A 19,525-nucleotide genomic window follows, 5' to 3' on the forward strand; every position below is an offset into this window, starting at 1 on the left:
CCTGTCCATTTTCCAGACTTTAGGAATGATTTGCGGCAGGTTAAAAATTTTAGTGAGTTATTCGACTCCCGGAAAACCCAGCTGTTTTTGCATTACCATGGAGATTCCATCAGAGCCCAGGGTGCTCGAAAAACTGTCAATTGAGGTCTTATCTTCCTTCTTTCCAGGGTTCGAGAGTGACCTTTATGAGGTGTTCTATCCATAGAAGAACTTATTGAGGTATTCGATCCATAAAAGACTTTTATGAGGTCTTCTATCCCTAGAAGACCTTTATGAGGTCTTCTATCCGTAGAAGACCTTTAGGAGGTCTTCTATCCATAGAAGACCTTTATGAAGTCTTCTATCCATAGAAGACCTTTATGACGTCTTCTATCCGTAGAAGACCTTTATGACGTCTTCTATCCGTAGAATACCGTTATGAGGTCTTCTATCCAAAGAATACCTTTATGAGGTCTTCTATCTTTATGAGGACCTTTATGAGGTCTTCTATCTAAAGAAGACCTTTATGAGTTCTTCTATCCAAAGAAGACCTTTATGAGGTTTTCTATCCATAGAAAACCTTTATGAGGTCTTCTATCCAGAGAAGACCTTTATGAGGTCTTCTATCCATAGAAAACCTCTATGAGGTCGCCCATCCATAGAAGACCTTTATGAGGTCTTCTATCCATAGAAGACCTTTATGAGGTCTTCTATCCATAGAAGACCTTTATGAAGTCTTGTATCCATAGAAGACCTTAATGAAGTCTTCTATCCAAAGAAGACCTTTATGAGGTCTTGTATCCATAGAAGACCCTTATGAAGTCTTTTATCCAGAGAAGACCTTTATGAGGTCTTCTATCCAAAGAAGACCTTTATGAGGTCTTCTATCAATAGAATACCTTTATGAGGTCTTCGATCCCAAGAAGACCTTTATGAGGTCTTTTATCCACAGAAGACCTTTATGAGGTCTTCTATCCAAAGAAGACCTTCATGAGGTCTTGTATCCATAGAAGATCCTTATGAAGTCTTTTATCCAGAGAAGACCTTTATGAGGTCTTCTATCCAAAGAAGACCTTTATGAAGTCTTATATCCATAGAAGACCTTTATGAGGTCTTCTATCCATAGAAGACCCTTATGAGGTCTTCTATCTAAAGAAGACCTTTATGAGTTCTTCTATCCAAAGAAGACCTTTATGAGGACTTCTATCCATAGAAGACCTTTATGAGGTCTTCTATCCAGAGAATACCTTTATAAGGACTTCTATCCATAAAAGACCTTTATGAGGTCTTCTACCCATAGAAGACCTTTATGAGGTCTTCTATCCAGAGAATACTTTTATGAGGTATTCTATCCAAAAAAGTCCTTTATGAGGTCTTCTATCCAGAGAAGACCTTTATGAGGTCTTCTATCCATAGAATACCTTTATGAGGTATTTTATCCATAGAACACCTTTATGAGGTATTCCATCCGTAAAAGACCGTTAGGAGGTCTTCTATCCATAGAAGACCTTTATGAGGCCTTCTATCCATAGAAGACCTTTATGAGGTCTTCTATCCATGGAAGACCTTTATGAGGTCTTCTATCCAAAGAAGACCTTTATGAAGTCTTATATCCATAGAAGACCTTTATGAGGTCTTCTATCCATAGAAAACCTTTATGAGGTCTTCTATCCAGAGAAGACCTTTATGAGGTCTTCTATCCATAGAAAACCTCTATGAGGTCGCCCATCCATAGAAGACCTTTATGAGGTCTTCTATCCATAGAAGACCTTTATGAGGTCTTCTATCCATAGAAGACCTTTATGAAGTCTTGTATCCATAGAAGACCTTAATGAGGTCTTCTATCCAAAGAAGACCTTTATGAGGTCTTGTATCCATAGAAGACATTTATGAGGTCTTCTATCCATAGAAGACCTTTATGAGGTCTTCTATCCAAAGAAGACCTTTATGAGGCCTTCTATCCATAGAAGACCCTTATGAGGTCTTCCATCCATAGAAAACCTTTATGAGGTCTTCTATCCATAGAAGACCCTTATGAGGTCTTCTATCTAAAGAAGACCTTTATGAGTTCTTCTATCCAAAGAAGACCTTTATGAGGACTTCTATCCATAGAAGACCTTTATGAGGTCTTCTATCCAGAGAATACCTTTATAAGGACTTCTATCCATAAAAGACCTTTATGAGGTCTTCTACCCATAGAAGACCTTTATGAGGTCTTCTATCCAGAGAATACTTTTATGAGGTATTCTATCCAAAAAAGTCCTTTATGAGGTCTTCTATCCAGAGAAGACCTTTATGAGGTCTTCTATCCATAGAATACCTTAATGAGGTATTTTATCCATAGAACACCTTTATGAGGTATTCCATCCGTAAAAGACCGTTAGGAGGTCTTCTATCCATAGAATACCTTTATGAGGCCTTCTATCCATAGAAGACCTTTATGAGGTCTTCTATCCATGGAAGACCTTTATGAGGTCTTCTATCCAAAGAAGACCTTTATGAAGTCTTATATCCATAGAAGACCTTTATGAGGTCTTCTATCCATAGAAAACCTTTATGAGGTCTTCTATCCAGAGAAGACCTTTATGAGGTCTTCTATCCATAGAAAACCTCTATGAGGTCGCCCATCCATAGAAGACCTTTATGAGGTCTTCTATCCATAGAAGACCTTTATGAGGCCTTCTATCCATAGAAGACCTTTATGAGGTCTTCTATCCATGGAAGACCATTATGAGGTCTTCTATCCAAAGAAGACCTTTATGAAGTCTTATATCCATAGAAGACCTTTATGAGGTCTTCTATCCATAGAAAACCTTTATGAGGTCTTCTATCCAGAGAAGACCTTTATGAGGTCTTCTATCCATAGAAAACCTCTATGAGGTCGCCCATCCATAGAAGACCTTTATGAGGTCTTCTATCCATAGAAGACCTTTATGAAGTCTTGTATCCATAGAAGACCTTAATGAGGTCTTCTATCCAAAGAAGACCTTTATGAGGTCTTGTATCCATAGAAGACATTTATGAGGTCTTCTATGCATAGAAGACCTTTATGAGGCCTTCTATCCATAGAAGACCCTTATGAAGTCTTTTGACCAGAGAAGACCCTTATGAGGTCTTCTATCCAGAAAAGACCTTTATGAGGTCTTCTATCCATAGAAGACCTTTATGAGGTCTTCTATTCAAAGAAGACCTTTATGAGGTCTTCTATCCATAGAAGACCCTTATGAAGTCTTCTATCCAGAGAAGACCCTTATGAGGTCTTCTATCCAGAAAAGACCTTTATGAGGTCTTCTATCCATAGAAGACCTTTATGAGGTCTTCTATCCAAAGAAGACCTTTATGAAGTCTTCTGTCCATAGAAGACCTTTATGAGGTCTTCTATCCAAAGAAGACCTTTATGAGGTCCTCTTTCCAAAGCAGACCTTTATGAGGTCTTCTATCCATAGAAGAGCTTTATGAGGTCTTCTAGGCATAGAAGACCTGTATGAGGTCTTCTAGGCATAGAAGACCTTTATGAGGTCTTCTATCTTTTTGAGGTCTTCTAGCCATAGAAGACCTTTATGAGGTCTTCTAACCATAGAAGACCTTTATGAGGTCTTGTATCCATAGCAGACCTTTATGAGGTCTTCTATCCATAGAAGACCTTTATGAGGTCTACTATCCATAGAAGACCTTTATGAGGTCTTCGATCCATAGAAGACTTTAATGAGGTCTTGTATCCATAGAAGACCTTTATGAGGTCTTCTATCCCTAGAAGACATTTTTGAGGTCTTCTATCCAAAGAAGACCTTTATGAGGTCCTCTTTCCAAAGCAGACCTTTATGAGGTCTTCTATTCATAGAAGAGCTTTATGAGGTCTTCTAGGCATAGAAGACCTTTATGAGGTCTTCTAGGCATAGAAGACCTTTATGAGGTCTTCTATCTTTTTGAGGTCTTCTAGCCATAGAAGACCTTTATGAGGTCTTCTATCCCTAGAAGACATTTTTGAGGTCTTCTATCCAAAGAAGACCTTTATGAGGTCCTCTTTCCAAAGCAGACCTTTATGAGGTCTTCTATCCATAGAAGACCTTTTTGAGGTCTTCTATCCATAGAAAACCTCTATGAGGTCGCCCATCCATAGAAGACCTTTATGAGGTCTTCTATCCATAGAAGACCTTTATGAGGTCTTCTATCCATAGAAGACCTTTATGAGGTCTTCTATCCATAGAAGACCTTTATGAAGTCTTGTATCCATAGAAGACCTTAATGAGGTCTTCTATCCAAAGAAGACCTTTATGAGGTCTTGTATCCATAGAAGACATTTATGAGGTCTTCTATGCATAGAAGACCTTTATGAGGCCTTCTATCCATAGAAGACCCTTATGAAGTCTTTTATCCAGAGAAGACCTTATGAGGTCTTCTATCCAGAAAAGACCTTTATGAGGTCTTCTATCCATAGAAGACCTTTATGAGGTCTTCTATTCAAAGAAGACCTTTATGAGGTCTTCTATCCATAGAAGACCCTTATGAAGTCTTCTATCCAGAGAAGACCCTTATGAGGTCTTCTATCCAGAAAAGACCTTTATGAGGTCTTCTATCCATAGAAGACCTTTATGAGGTCTTCTATCCATAGAAGACCTTTATGAGGTCTTCTATCCAAAGAAGACCTTTATGAGGTCTTCTATCCAAAGAAGACCTTTATGAGGTCTTCTATCCATAGAAGACCCTTATGAAGTCTTCTATCTATAGAAGATCTTTATGAGGTCTTCTATCCAAAGAAGACCTTAATGAGATATTCGATCCATAGAAGACCTTTATGAGGTCTTCTATCCAAAGAAGACCTTTATGAGGTCTTCTATCCAAAGAAGACCTTAATGAGATATTCGATCCATAGAAGACCTTTATGAGGTGTTCTATTCATAGAAGACCTTTATGAGGTCTTCTATCCATAGAAGACCTTAATAATGTCTTCTATCCAAAAAAGACCATTAGAGGTCTTCTATCCATAGAAGAACTTAATGAGGTCTTCGATTCAAAGAAGACCTTTATGAGGTCTTCTATCCATAGAAGACCTTTATGAGGTCTTCTATCCAAAGAAGACCTTAATGAGATATTCGATCCATAGAAGACCTTTATGAGGTTTTCTATCCATAGAAGACCCTTATGAAGTCTTCTATCCAGAGAAGACCCTTATGAGGTCTTCTATCCAGAAAAGACCTTTATGAGGTCTTCTATCCATAGAAGACCTTTATGAGGTATTCTATTCATAGAAGACGTTTATGAGGTCTTCTATGCAGAGAAGACCTTTATGAGGTCTTCTATCCAAAGAAGGCGTTTATGAGGTCTTCTAGCCATAGAAGACCTTTATGGCCCATAAAGGCCTTCTATGGATAGGAACAACAAGCTAAGCTTTAGCACAATTAATCTGCGGAAAGCGTAAGCGTCAAATCATAGTTCTCATCACCTGCAGTGAGCAGTGAGAATCGCCAAAGGCCAACAAAGTGCAGCAGGTGTGTGGATGGAGGTATGCATCGGCATGCATAGGTTTTGGTTTTGCTAAGATCACGGCTCACTATTTCTCATTATTCTAATTGGATGGGGCCAATTGGATATAAAAACATGGCCAGAGGCTGAGTAGAAACAGTCGTCGTTCGGTTACAGCAATCAACTGAGCATTACAAAGATTACAAGAGTGAGTTTTCACGGATTAATAAAAATAGTTTTCAGTGTTGTATAAAAAAGGGATAATAAAATATGATTGGCAAAATTATAAAAGTAATGAAAATAATAGTGGAATAATAACAAGAATTTATTGAAATATCTTATTAAAAAAATTAAATAAAATATTGAGTATTAATTATATTGAAAAAAATGAATAAAAGATTGAGAATTTCAAAGATTGTGGCATTTTTTGGTGCTGTGTTGAAAACGGATGTACAAAAAAATCTTTATTTTAAACCAAAAATTAAATGGCAATTATAATTTTTTTTCTTATTAAATTTAGAAAAGGAATCTTCACGTGTAAAATATCCTTTATCACTATCAAAGAATATACAAAAATGGAAATATTTTCAAATCCTTGTGATTTTTAAAATAAATAAAAAAATATTGATAAAAAAAAATAATTTTAATAATTAAGAATATAAACATTCTGGAATGAAATATTATTCTCCAAATATGTATGTTTAAATACAAAATTTCTTACATTTTTTCCTCACTTTGTCTCTGCAGTTCTAACAACACCAACCAACCATGAAATTCCTCGTTCTCACCATTGCTCTGTTCGCCTCGGTGGTCTTGGCCCAGGATAAATACACCACCAAATACGATAACATTGATTTGGATGAAATCTTGAAGTCGGATCGCCTTTTTAGCAACTACTACAAATGTTTGATTGATCAGGGAACCTGCACCCCTGATGGCCGTGAATTGAAGACTACCCTGCCCGATGCTCTTCAAACCGAATGCAGCAAATGTAATGAAAAACAAAAGGCAGCTGCCGACAAAGTGATTCGTTACATTATTGAAAATAAACCTGAAGAATGGAAAACTTTGCAAGAGAAATTCGACCCTGAACATGTCTATTACAACAAATACAAGGCTGAAGCTGAGAAACGTGGTATTAAAATCTAAATGACATGTGTTCCAATGTCAAGGAAACCAACGGCCAAATACTCAAATGTTATGATGAAGAAATTTTCAATACAAAAATTCAACGAAGGTCAAGTACCCTTTTAGTATTATTTTTATAAATTGCAACAACAAAAACAACGAAATTAAGATATTGCACAACAATTGTTATTATTTGTAGTTGTAGTTGATTTTTGTTTGTAAAATTTCAAAGAGAAAATCGGTTGGTCACAATAAAATTTTTAGAAAAATGTAGAAAATTTGAAAGAAATTTTAAGTTGTTTTTTTCTTAAGATACTAGGTTACAGGACAGAAAAATTATTCAATAAACCGAAGATAGGTCTGCTATAAAGAGAACACCTAATAAAGGTCTTCTATAGATGGAACATCTTTTAAAGGATAGAAGATCGCATAATTGTCTTCTAGGGATAGAAGACCTTATAAAGATCTTCTTTAGAAATAAGACCTCATAAAGGCCTTCTATGGATTGAAGACCTCATAAAGGTCTTCTTTAGATAGAAGAACTCGTATTGGTCTTCTATAGATAGACGACTGTGTAGAGGTCTTCTATAGATAGAACACCCCACAAAGGACTTTTATGGAGAGAAGGCTTCATATAGGTCTTCCTCATAAAGGTCTTCTATGGATAGAAGACCTTTATGAGGTCTTTGATCCAAAGAAGACCTTTATGAGGTCTTCTATCCAAAGAAGACCTTTATGAGGTCTTCTATCCATAGAAGACCTTCTATCCATAGAAGACCTTTATGAGGTCTTCTATCCAAAGAAGACCTTTATGAGGTCTTCTATCCATAGAAGACCTTCTATCCATAGAAGACCTTTATGAGGTCTTCTATCCAAAGAAGACCTTTATGAGGTCTTTGATCCAAAGAAGACCTTTATGAGGTCTTCTATCCAAAGAAGACCTTTATGAGGTCTTCTATCCATAGAAGACCTTCTATCCATAGAAGACCTTTATGAGGTCTTCTATCCATAGAAGACCTTTATGAGGTCTTCTATCCAAAGAAGACCTTTATGAGGTCTTCTATCCATAGAAGACCTTCTATCCATAGAAGACCTTTATGAGGTCTTTGATCCAAAGAAGACCTTTATGAGGTCTTCTATCCAAAGAAGACCTTTATGAGGTCTTCTATCCATAGAAGACCTTTATGAGGTCTTCTATCCAAAGAAGACCTTTATGAGGTCTTCTATCCAAAGAAGACTTTTATGAGGTCTCCTATCCATAGAAGACCTTTATTAGGTCTTCTATCCAAAGAAGACCTTTATGAAGTCTTTTATCCATAAAAGACCTTAATGAGGTCTTCGATCCAAAGAAGACCTTTATGCGGTCTTCTATCCAAAGAAGACCCTTATGAGGACTTCTATCCATAGAAGACCTTTATTAGGTCTTCGATCCAAAGAATACCTTTATGAGGTCTTCTATCCATAGAAGACCTTTATGAGGTCTTCTATCCATAAAAAGAAGACCTCATCTTCTATCCATAAAAGACCTTTATGAGGTCTTCTATCCAGAGAAGACCTTTATGATATCTGCTATCCATAGAAGACCTTTATGAGGTCTTCTATCCTTTATAAGGTCTTCTATACAAAGAAGACCTTTATGAGGTCTTCTATCCAAAGAAGACCCTTATGAGGACTTCTATCCATAGAAGACCTTTATGAGGTCTTCTATCCATAGAAGACCTTTATGAGGTCTTCTATCCATAAAAAGAAGACCTCATCTTCTATCCATAAAAGACCTTTATGAGGTCTTCTATCCATAAAAAGAAGACCTCATCTTCTATCCATAGAAGACCTTTATGAGGTCTTCTATCCTTTATAAGGTCTTCTATACAAAGAAGACCTTTATGAGGTCTTCTATCCTTTATGAGATCTTCTATCCATAAAAGACCTTTATGAGGTCTTCTATCCAGAGAAGACCTTTATGATATCTGCTATCCATAGAAGACCTTTATGAGGTCTTCTATCCTTTATAAGGTCTTCTATACAAAGAATACCTTTATGAGGTCTTCTATCCAAAGAAGACCCTTATGAGGACTTCTATCCATAGAAGGCCTTTATGGCCTTATGAAATCTTCAATCCATAGAAGACCTTTATGAGGTCTTCGATCCATAGAATACCTTTATGAGGTCTTCTATCCATAAAAGACCTTTATGAGGTCTTCTATCCAAAGAAGACCTTTACGAGGTCTTCTGTCCATAGTAGACCTTTATGAGGTCTTCTATCCATAGAAGACCTTTATGAGGTCTTCTATCCATAGAGGTCTTCTATCTAGAGAAGATCGTTATGAGGTGTTCGATCCATAGAAGACCTTTATGAGGTCTTCTATCCATAGAAGGCCTTTATGAGGTCTTCTATCCATAGAAAACCTTTATGAGGTCGTCTATCCTTAGAAGACCTTTATGAGGTATTCTCTCCATAGAAGACCTTTATGAGGTCTTCTATCCAAAGAAGACCTTTATGAGGTCCTCTATCCATAGAAGACCTTTATGAGTTCTTCTATCCATAGAAAACCTTTATGAGGTCTTCTATCCATAGAAAACCTTTATGAGGTCTTCTATCCATAGAAGACCCTTATGAGGTATTCTATCCAGAGAAGACCTTTATGAGGTCTTCTATCCAGAGAAGACCTTTATGAGGTCTTTTATCTAGAGAAGATCATTATGAGGTCTTCTATCCAAAGAAGACCTTTATGAGGTCTTCTATTCAAAGAAGACCTTTATGAAGCCTTCTCTCCATATCTATAGAAGACCTCTATGCTGTCTTCTATCTATAGAAGATCATTACGAGGTCTTCTATCTTAAGAAGACCTTTATGAGCTCTTCAATCCATAGAAGGCCTTTATGAGGTCTTATTTTTAAAGAAGACCTTTATAAGGTCTTCTATCCCTAGAAGAAGGTGTTCTCTTTATAGCAGATCTATCTTCGGTTTATTGAATAATTTTTCTGTCCTGTAACCTAGGATCTTAAGAAAAAAACAACTTAAAATTTCTTTCAAATTTTCTACATTTTTCTAAAAATTTTATTGTGACCAACAGATTCTCTTTTTGAAATTTTACAAAAAAAAATTACTACAACTACAAATAATAACAATGGTGGTGCAATATCTAAATTTCGTTGTTTTTGTTGTTGCAATTTATAAAAATAATACTAAAAGGGTACTTGACCTATGTTGAATTTTTGGATTGAAAATTTCTTCATCATAACAATTGAGTATTTGGCCGTTGGTTTCCTTGACATTGGAACACATGTCATTTAGATTTTAATACCACGTTTCTCAGCTTCAGCCTTGTATTTGTTGTAATAGACATGTTCAGGATCGAATTTCTCTTGCAAAGTTTTCCATTCTTCAGGTTTATTTTCAATAATGTAACGAATCACTTTATCGGCAGCTGCCTTTTGTTTTTCATTACATTTGCTGCATTCGGTTTGTAGAGCATCGGGCAGGGTAGTCTTCAATTCACGGCCATCGGGAGTGCAGGTACCCTGATCAATCAAACATTTGTAGTAGTTGCTAAAAAGGCGATCCGACTTCAAGATTTCATCCAAATCAATGTTATCGTATTTGGTGGTGTATTTATCCTGGGCCAAGACCACCGAGGCGAACAGAGCAATGGTGAGGACGAGGAATTTCATGTTTGGTTGGTTGGTGTTGTTTGAACTGCAGAGACAAAGTGAGAAAAATATATGAGAAATTATGAATATAATCATAGATATTTGGGAAATAATATTTCATTGCAGAATGTTTATATTTTTAATTATTAAATTTATTTTTTTAATATTTTTTATTTATTTCCAAAATCACAAGTTTTTCTTATAATAATGAATTTGAAAATATTTCAATTTTTGTATATTTTTTGATAGTGATAAAGGATGTTTTACACGTGAAGATTCTTTTTCTAAATTTAGTAAGAAAAAATTTATAATTGTCATTGAATTTTTGGTTGAAATTGAAGATTTTTTGTACATCCGTTTTCAACACAGCACCAAAGATGCCACAATCTTTGAAATTCTCAATCTTTAATTAAATTTGTTCAATATGATACTCAATATTTTTTTTTTTAATTTTTTTTTAATAAAATATTTCAATAAATTCTCGTCATTATTTCACTATTATTTTCATTATTTCTATATTTTTTTCCAATCAAATTTTACTATCCCTTTTTTATCCGATATTTAAAACTATTTTTATTAATCCGTGAAAACTCACACAAAAAGAAACTTTTGTAATCTTTGTAATGCTCAGTTGATTGCTGTAACCGAACGACGACTGTTTCTATTCAGCTTCTGGCCATGTTTTTATATCAAATTTATCCCATCCAATTAGAATAATGAGAAATAGTGAGCCGTGATCTTTGCAAAACCAAAACCTATGCATGCCGATGCATACCTCCATCCACACACCTGCTGCATTTTGTTGGCCTTTGGCGATTCTCACTGCTCACTGCAGGTGATGAGAACTATGATTTGATGCTTAAGCTTTCCGCAGTTTAATTGTTGTGCTAAAGCTTAGCTTGTTGTTGCACTGCAGTGTTCTCTAACAGCTGATTGTTGTGTAGCACGTGCCACCGCGTAGAATCTGACATTTAAATTAATTATTTTGTTTGTCTGTTTTTGATTGAAAGTTATGGGGTGGGGGGCATAATTTGTATTTAATTAGGAAAAGTAGTGAATGAATGAATGATTTTCATTAATATTAAATAATTAGAAGGTTATTTTTTCAGACACACACACGCACACATAGGAAACAGAGGATAAAGAAAATAAAAATGAAAGGGTTTGAAAGTCGATGTGAAACTTTCAAGCTACATTTCAATCCCCTTGGAAAAGGTCTTTCAAGGTTTTCCGTTTTTGGAAGACATCGAACAGGCCTTCAGTCTTTAAAAAAACCTTTGGAAAGTGTTCTGACTATAGAGAACACTTTGGAGTTTATGGAAGACCTCGAACAGGCCTTCAGTCTTTAAAAAACCTTTGGAAAGTGTTCCGACTATAGAGAACACTTTGGAGTTTTTCTATCTCAAGAAGACCTTTGAAGGTCGACTGCCTCTAGAATACCTTTTAAAGATATTCGGCCTATAGAAGACTTTTAAATACCTTTTTTAAAGACGTGTGGAAGGTCTTCTGTCTTATGAACACCTTTTAATGGTCTTCGGTCCGTTGAAGACCTTCTAAAAATGTTTTTAGAAGACGTTTTGAAGATCCTTTGTCTATAGAAAAAATCACGGTCTTCTGTCTATAGAAGACTTATTGAAGATTCTTGACATTTTTAAAGGTTTTCTGTATATATAAGGCCCTTTGTAGGTTCTTGAAGCTCTACTCTCTAAAGAATACCCTTTGAAGGTATTCTGTCTATAGAACACCTGTTGAAGGTCCTCTCTCTATAGAATACCTATTGGAGGTAATCTCTCTATAGAAGACCTGTTGAAGGTCTTCTACCTTTAGAAGACCTGTTGAAAGTCTTCTGCCTGTAGAAGACCTGCTGAAGGTCCTCTGCTTCTAGCAGACCTGCTGAAGGTCTTCGGCCACTAGAAGAGCTGTTGAAGATCTTCTGCCACTAGAAGACCTGCCGAAGGTCCTCTGCTTCTAGCAGACCTGTTGAAGGTCTTCGGCCACTAGAAGAGCTGTTGAAGATCTTCTGCCACTAGAAGACCTGCTGAAGGTCCTCTGCTTCTAGCAGACCTGTTGAAGGTCTTCGGCCACTAGAAGAGCTGTTGAAGGTCTTCTGCCACTAGAAGACCTGTTGAAGGTCTTCTGCTTATGGAAGACTTTTTGAAGGTCTTCTCTCTATAAAAGACCTGTTGAAGGCCTTCTGCCTATAGAATACTTGTTGAAGGTCTTTTGCTTATAGAAAACCTTTTGAAGATCTTCAGCCTCTAGAAGTCCTGTTGAAGGTCTTCTTCCTGAAAACCTGTTGAAGGTATTCTGCCTCTAGAAGACCTGTTGAAGGTCTTCGGCCTCTAGAGGACCTGATGATGATCTTCTGTCTATAGAAGGCCTGTTGAAGGTCTTCTGCTTATGGAAGACTTGTTGAAGGACCTCCCTCTATAAAAGACCTATTGAAGGTCTTCTCTCTATAGAAGACCTGTTGAAGGTCTTCTGCCTCTAGAAGACCTGTTGAAAGTCTTCTGCCTACAGAAGACTTGTTGAAGGCCTTCTGTCTATAGAAGGCCTGTTGAAGGTCTTCTGCTTATGGAAGACTTGTTGAAGGTCTTCTCTCTATAAGAGACCTGTTGAAGGTCTTCTGCCTACAGAAGACTTGTTGATGGTCTTCTGCCTACAGAAGACTTGTTGATGGTCTTCTGTCTATAGAAGGCCTGTTGAAGGTCTTCTGCTTATGGAAGACTTGTTGAAGGTCTTCTCTCTATAGAAGACCTGTTGAAGGTCTTCTGCCTCTAGAAGACCTGTTCAAAGTCTTCTGCCTACAGAAGACTTGTTGATGGTCTTCTGTCTATAGCAGGCCTGTTGAAGGTCTTCTGCTTATGGAAGACTTGTTGAAGGTCTTCTCTCTATAAAACCTGTTGAAGGCCTTCTGCCTATAGAAGACTTGTTGAAGGTCTTTTGCCTATAGAAAACCTTTTGAAGATCTTCTGCCTTTAGAAGTCCTGTTGAAGGTCTTCTTCCTGAAAACCTGTATTCTGCCTCTAGAAGACCTGTTAAAGATCTTCGGCCTCTAGAGGACCTGTTGATGATCTTCTGTCTATAGAATGCCTGTTGAAGGTCTTCTGCTTATGGAAGACTTGTTGAAGGACCTCCCTCTATAAAAGGCCTATTGAAGGTCTTCTCTCTATAGAAGACCTGTTGAAGGTCATCTGCCTCTAGAAGACCTGTTGAAAGTCTTCTGCCTACAGAAGACTTGTTGAAGGCCTTCTGTCTATAGAAGGCCTGTTGAAGGTCTTCTGCTTATGGAAGACTTGTTGAAGGTCTTCTCTCTATAAAAGACCTGTTGGAGGCATTCTGCCTATAGAAGACCTGTTGATGGTCTTTTGTCTATAGAAGGCCTGTTAAAGGTCTTCGGGCGCTAGAAGACCTGTTAAAGGTCTTCTGCCTCTAGAAGACCTGTTGAAGGTCTTCTGCATCTATAATACCCGTTGAAGGTCTTCTGCCTAAAGAAGACTTGTTGAAGGTCTTCTGCCTCTAGAAGACCTATTGAAAGTCTTCTGCCTACAGAAGACTTGTTGAAGGTCTTCTGCTTCTAGAAAACCTGTTGAAAGTCTTCTGCCTCTAGAAGACCTGTTGAAGGTCTTCGGTCTGTTAAGGCCTCTTAAAGGTCTGCGGTCTGTAAAAGACCTCTTGAAGGTCTTCTGTTTATAGAAGTCATTTTCAAGGTCTTCGGTCTATAGAAAACCTTTTTAAGGTCATTTGTCGTTAGAAGAACTTTTGAAGGTTATCTGTCTTTAGAAGACCTGTTGAAAGTCTTCTGTCTCTCTTTCTCTCTATAAAAGACCTGTTAAAGGTCTTCTGCCTGTGGAAGACCTGCTGAAGGTCTTCTGCCTTTAGAAGACTTGGTGAAGGTATTCTGCCTCTAGAAGACCTGTTGAAGTTATTTTGTCTTTGTTGAAGGTTTTCGGTCTGTTAAGACCTCTAAAAGGTCTTCCGTCTATAAAATACCTCTTGAAGGTCTTCTGTTTATAAAAATCCTTTTCAAGATCTTCTGTCTATAGAAGACCTTTTTAAGGTCTTCTGTCTTTAGAAGACCTTTTGAAGGTTATCTGTCTTTAGAAGACCTGTTGAAGGTCTTCTGTCTCTCTATAAAAGTCCTGTTAAAGGTCTTCTGCCTCTAGAAGATCTGTTGAAGTTATTAAGTCTGTAGAAGACCTGTGAAGGTTTTCGGTCTGTTAAGACCTCTTAAAGGTCTTCTGTCTATAAAAGACCTCTTGAAGGTCCTCTGTTTATAGAAGTCATTTTCAAGGTCTTCTGTCTACAGAAGACCTTTTAAAAGTTTTCTGTCTCTAGAAGACATTTTACAGGTCTTCTGTCTAAAAAAGACTTCTTGAAGACCTTCTGTCTTTAGAAAATCTTTTGAAGATATTCTGTCTCTAAAAGACCTTTTAAAGGTCTTCAGTCTATTCTGTCCTATTTCAGATTAAGTTTGAAGGAGGCCATATCAATTTACTCCTTCAGGTATCTTCCCCATAAGACATCTAAATGTTTCGCTAAAATTTTGCTCACGATAACTCTCGAAACGAATAACCAATTTTGTCCAAAATTTGCACATCGTAATATTTCTTTCAGACATAAATCAGCTTTGAATACGGTTCTACATCGCTCTAAACTTTCGGGTAACTCTTCGTCGTGTCAACCTCAGGTACAGTGACCAACCTGTTAACTTCCAGTGACAGCTGCCTAACTCTGGCAGCTGACACTGGAAGTTAACAGGTTGGTCGATGAGCATAAGCGGAAAAATGGTTAAATCATCTGAAGTGTTACAACATTGGAACCGGAATAAGTGAATTGTGGGCCAACGGTTAAGTCACACTCGAACCATGGAAAGAAGAAGATAGGAAGTCAGTCACGTTTGGCGATGTTATGCTGAATTATCCGAAGCGGTGCGCAAGTTATTTCGATCGATAGTTTGTCGAGCACCCCTGGAGTGACGGGGCGAAGAGAAGAGTACTACGACGCATCAGATGTCTTCCTACCGAGGACGAACCATCACATTTTACAATGGCTGATGTAGCGAATGTCATCAAGAACCCTAAATTATCCAAAGCGTTGTGCCCTCATGGAGTCTCCATGGTAATGCTGAAACAGCTGGTTGTACCGGTAGTCGAATATCTCCTTCAGGTACCTCCCACACAAAATTTGAAAAAAGTGCAGTTTAGTGACACCTCACGAATCGTTATGACATTTTTTGTAGCAGGATGTTCGTGCGGCCCCCGTTACGTCATTGTATTTTTTTTCGAGGGAAAGTCCATAGTTTCCGAGATAATGGCGCATAACCTCAAAAAAAAAACGCTGCACTATGTCGCGAGTTCAAATAAACGGTGGCCAAATATACATAAAAGGAGTTAGCGTTGTCAGATGAATTTTGGTATAAATAGTTATAGTTCACTGACAATGTCGAGACTCAATCGGTCCACTCCTTCGGGTACTTCCCACACAAAATTTCGGTAAAGTTCAGTTTAGGGCCTGTTCAAGAATCGCTTTAATTATTGTTGTAGCAACTTTCATCCATTGCCCCCCATATAACGGTATAATCTTCTTCAGGGGCAAGTCCATACTTCCTGAGAAAATAGACTGAAAGATACAAAAAAAAAGACCTATGACAATTTGGTCTTTGTAATATTTTGTGCAAACTACTTTGCACATCCTAAAATATCTACCAGATATAGATCAGGTTCGAATATGGACTATATTTGTCCACACCTTCCCTTCCCTCCCCCCTCCCACACAAAATTTTGGATAAATTCACTTTAAGACCTGCTCTCGAATCACTTTGATTTTTGTTGAAGCAACTTGCATTCGCTGTCTCAATAACGGCAGTAAAAGTTTTTTCAGGGACAAGACCATACTTCTTGAGAAAAGAGCCCGAAAGTTGTAAAAACCCCTATGGCACCATTTGTAGTGTCTGGAAGGCTCGAACCGAATATATTACCGAATATAGCTATATTATGTTTTTCGCAGGCTAGTGTGATAAAAAAAGCCCTATCTATCGATATCCCCGCAAATTTTGCAAACCCCCCTAAATACATTAGTTTTTTTGGGAAAAAATGTATTTCAATCCACATAGGCTGAGGGTATATCTCTGTCGGCAAAGCCGACTGATACTTTTTTACTTGTTTAAATAGTGGGGGGGGGGGGAAGTGTCGAAACTTGCGGTATTGCCCATCTTCGAACTGAAACTAAGTTTGGACAAAATATGACGAAGGCCAGTTGATCAGTTCGAGAGTTATCGTTCTTTCCAGCCACTACATATGGTGCCATAGAGGGGGTTTTACACCTTTCCGGCTGTTCTCTTAAGAAGTATGGACTTGCCCCCGAAAAAACTTTACCATCAATAAAAATCGAAGGTATTCGAGAGCAGGTCTTAAAGTGAACTTATCCGAAATTTTGTGTGGGAGGTACCCAAAGGAATAGACAAATATAGTCTTCTATATCTGATAGATATATTAGGATGTGTAAAATATGGACCAAGTCGGTCACTCCCTCCAAGTGTTATCATGCGCACAATGTTTTCGAACATTTTTGAACTTTTGTGGACAAAATGTTACGAAGCCAAATTTTGGACTGAATCGGCAGATCCGTTCGAGAGTTATCTTGCGCTCCAACCACTACACCCGGTGTCATAGGGGTTTTTTTGCAACTTTCAGGCTATATTCTCAGGAAACTGATGAAATATGTACCGTTGTATGGCGGCTAGTGAATACAAGTAGTTTCTATAAAAATCAAAGCGATTCGAGTGCAGGAGTATACCGAATGAGACCATATTGGAACCTCTTCTATGTCTGGTAGATGTGAAAAGTATTTACCAAATCCTTTACTTCAATCAAGATTTGTCGTGCGCAAAATTTTTTCGAACTTTTGTGAGGGAGGCACCCAAAGGAGTGGACCGATATGACCCATCTTCGAACTTAAACTAATTTTGGACAAAATATTACGAAAGTCAAAATTTGGACCGAATCGGTTGATTCGTCCGAAAGTTATCCATATAAAATAAACCTAACTTACTTGGGGTCTAATACCATTATTTCGATGAGGCACACTTTGCCCGTATGAAAGTGTATATACCCTCTTTAGCATAAATGCTGGTGTTGTATCATATACTAGGCCTTACTTTGATATTTTTCTTTACTGGGTTTCACTTGTTAAATTAGAGAATAAAACTGTTTATTTTTTTTATAGATTTATTATTACAGCCAGCATTTTTTTAACAATAATATATTCAAAGAACAATTACATAACAATACTTTTTCTCATAAAACATCTTTCTAAATTAGAGACAGGGACATTTATAAATTCATTGAATACAACAATTTCTTTTACATTGAGTATTTTTATAGAAAAAGATAATCAACTTTTAGATTTTGATGCCACGTTTCTCGGCCTCCTCCTTGTATTTGTTGTAGTAGACATGTTCGGGATCATATTTCTCCTGCAAGGCTTTCCATTCTTCAGGTTTATTTTCAATAATGTAACGGATAACCTTTTCAGAATTGGCCTTTTGCTTTTCATTACATTTACTGCATTCAGTTTGGAGAGCATCGGGCAGAGTGGTCTTCAATTCACGGCCATCGGGGGTGCAGGTTCCTTGATCAATCAAGCATTTGTAGTAGTTGTTGAAAAGACGATCTGACTTCAAGATTTCATCGATGTCAATGTTATCGTATTTTGAGGTATATTTTTCATCGGCTGGCTTGGCTGCCACCAAAGAGGCCAGGGCAATGAGAACGGCAACAATTAGATATTTCATGGTGTTGTTGGCAAGGTAGCTCTGTAAAGGCAATAGGGGAAAATATTACAAAATTTAATTTTAATTATAAAAAATACATTTTCATTATTTTTGAACAAATAAAAATTTTATTTTATTTGAACATAAAATTGATGAAAAAACTATATTTGCTCACTGTGCTTTAGACATTGGGTATACAGCTTTATAAAGAAAATTTTAAACCCTTTTTAGTTGTTTATCTATCGTATGAGCAGTCCAATCATTATGGTTTTTGTTAATACTTTTTGTGTTTTTTGAGCTAATTGGTCTCCTTTTTATAATGAATTAAAACTGATTTTTATCCATTTCCCCCTTTTTATTGATTTATATTTCTTAATAATATTAATTTTTAATATTATTTATATATGTATCCATTTAAATAATAATATAGATGTTGTTGTTTCGGCTAAAGGTAAATTCAGTGTTTTATTTTAAATTGTTGTTTTTTTATTCAACCAATATTTCGATTGTCATCGACAATCATCTTCAACAACAATTTAAATAATATTATTACATAAATGTTGATTTTAAAAACTTTTGAAAACCTTTGAAGACCTCCACTTTTTTCACAAAACTATGTAAAGAAATTTATGAATTTTATTTTTAGGTTTATATTATTTTTTTTTTGCTTAGTTTTTTTATCAATATATTTATTTGTAAAATAATTCAGTTTAAACTTGTCTTGTTGTTTTAAAATCGAAGAACAAATACATATTTTTAAAGTGTTTTTAAAACATCGTAACAGATGATTTCTCTTAGTTTTTTTGTATAAAAACAAAAAATCCTTTTTCCCAATGTTATAAACGCTCGAGGGTTTTTCATTAATATTTTATTTTGTAGTTTCAATATTTCTATATTATAATTTTTTAATAATTCTGTTATATATAATTTTAATTTTTTTATTATTTTATTTGATACAACTTTTTGTCACCAAACAATTTTATTATTCAATTTCGTTAATATTATTTATTTATTTATAAATAATTTTCCTTTTCTTAAATTATTTTTTTTTTTTCAAAATTTCCAACCGAAAACTCACTTTAAAAATATTTTTTCTTTAAAATATTGTTCAATTGTTTGCTGTTTTGTTAACAAACGACGACTAGTTTCTGGCCACGTTCTAGCCACCTTTTTATAGTTAATTGAAAAAAATGTTCACCATTCTGAATCAGAATATTGAGTATTTGCAATACTCAATGCCAATACTGCCGGGCAGCAGAGTTGAGTTGAACAAAAATATCCATCAATCCACATAACCGCCATCAATCTCTGCTGCAGTTGTTGCTCATGTGAGAAGCAATTGTTTTTTTTTAACGAAAGCTTTAATTGTTGTTCTTTTGAGCTAAAGCTTTGAATTTTAATTACTTTAAATGTTTTCTACGAAATGGCAGTTAGCGATTTTAAGGAACTGTTTGTTGATGAAAGGTGATTTTAATTTTGATCATATAGGTAATTATTATTGATTGTAATATTAAATTACTATGGAAATGT

General features: G+C 36.3%; 3 protein-coding genes across 5 annotated transcripts; 1 reads left to right on the forward strand and 2 right to left on the reverse strand.

The window, feature by feature from the left end:
• Nucleotides 1-5,519: 5,519 nt before the first annotated feature.
• LOC141406339 (ejaculatory bulb-specific protein 3-like) lies at nucleotides 5,520-6,859 on the forward strand. The gene is made up of 2 exons (XM_073991667.1): nucleotides 5,520-5,650; nucleotides 6,190-6,859. The coding sequence occupies exon 2, from the start codon at nucleotides 6,211-6,213 to the stop codon at nucleotides 6,589-6,591; it is 381 nt and encodes a 126-aa protein (XP_073847768.1). The 5' UTR covers nucleotides 5,520-5,650; nucleotides 6,190-6,210; the 3' UTR covers nucleotides 6,592-6,859.
• A 2,735-nt stretch (nucleotides 6,860-9,594) lies between these two features.
• Nucleotides 9,595-11,133, reverse strand: LOC141406338 (ejaculatory bulb-specific protein 3-like). Its single transcript, XM_073991666.1, has 2 exons — nucleotides 10,817-11,133; nucleotides 9,595-10,267 (listed from the first exon to the last, which is right to left on the reverse strand). The coding sequence occupies exon 2, from the start codon at nucleotides 10,240-10,242 to the stop codon at nucleotides 9,862-9,864; it is 381 nt and encodes a 126-aa protein (XP_073847767.1). The 5' UTR covers nucleotides 10,243-10,267; nucleotides 10,817-11,133; the 3' UTR covers nucleotides 9,595-9,861.
• A 6,299-nt stretch (nucleotides 11,134-17,432) lies between these two features.
• Nucleotides 17,433-19,214, reverse strand: LOC141406336 (ejaculatory bulb-specific protein 3-like). 3 transcript variants are annotated; one of them, XM_073991664.1, is made up of 3 exons: nucleotides 18,580-18,885; nucleotides 18,171-18,305; nucleotides 17,433-18,037 (listed from the first exon to the last, which is right to left on the reverse strand). In XM_073991664.1, the coding sequence occupies exon 3, from the start codon at nucleotides 18,014-18,016 to the stop codon at nucleotides 17,624-17,626; it is 393 nt and encodes a 130-aa protein (XP_073847765.1). In that variant the 5' UTR covers nucleotides 18,017-18,037; nucleotides 18,171-18,305; nucleotides 18,580-18,885; the 3' UTR covers nucleotides 17,433-17,623. The 3 variants fall into 3 exon arrangements, with proteins under 3 accessions (XP_073847765.1, XP_073847763.1, XP_073847764.1); XM_073991662.1 differs by lacking the exons at nucleotides 18,171-18,305; nucleotides 18,580-18,885 and adding an exon at nucleotides 19,074-19,214; XM_073991663.1 differs by lacking the exon at nucleotides 18,580-18,885 and having other exon boundaries at nucleotides 18,171-18,440.
• Nucleotides 19,215-19,525: the final 311 nt, after the last annotated feature.

This window comes from Musca autumnalis, unplaced genomic scaffold, assembly GCF_047663935.1.
Source record: "Musca autumnalis isolate F117 unplaced genomic scaffold, ASM4766393v1 scaffold_5, whole genome shotgun sequence".
NCBI lineage: Eukaryota > Metazoa > Arthropoda > Insecta > Diptera > Muscidae > Musca > Musca autumnalis.

Bases quoted from the DNA above. Each gene is read 5' to 3' on its own strand.
- LOC141406339 (XM_073991667.1), top strand. From the start codon at position 6,211: ATGAAATTCCTCGTTCTCACCATTGCTCTGTTCGCCTCGGTGGTCTTG.
- LOC141406338 (XM_073991666.1), bottom strand. From the start codon at position 10,242: ATGAAATTCCTCGTCCTCACCATTGCTCTGTTCGCCTCGGTGGTCTTG.
- LOC141406336 (XM_073991662.1), bottom strand. From the start codon at position 18,016: ATGAAATATCTAATTGTTGCCGTTCTCATTGCCCTGGCCTCTTTGGTG.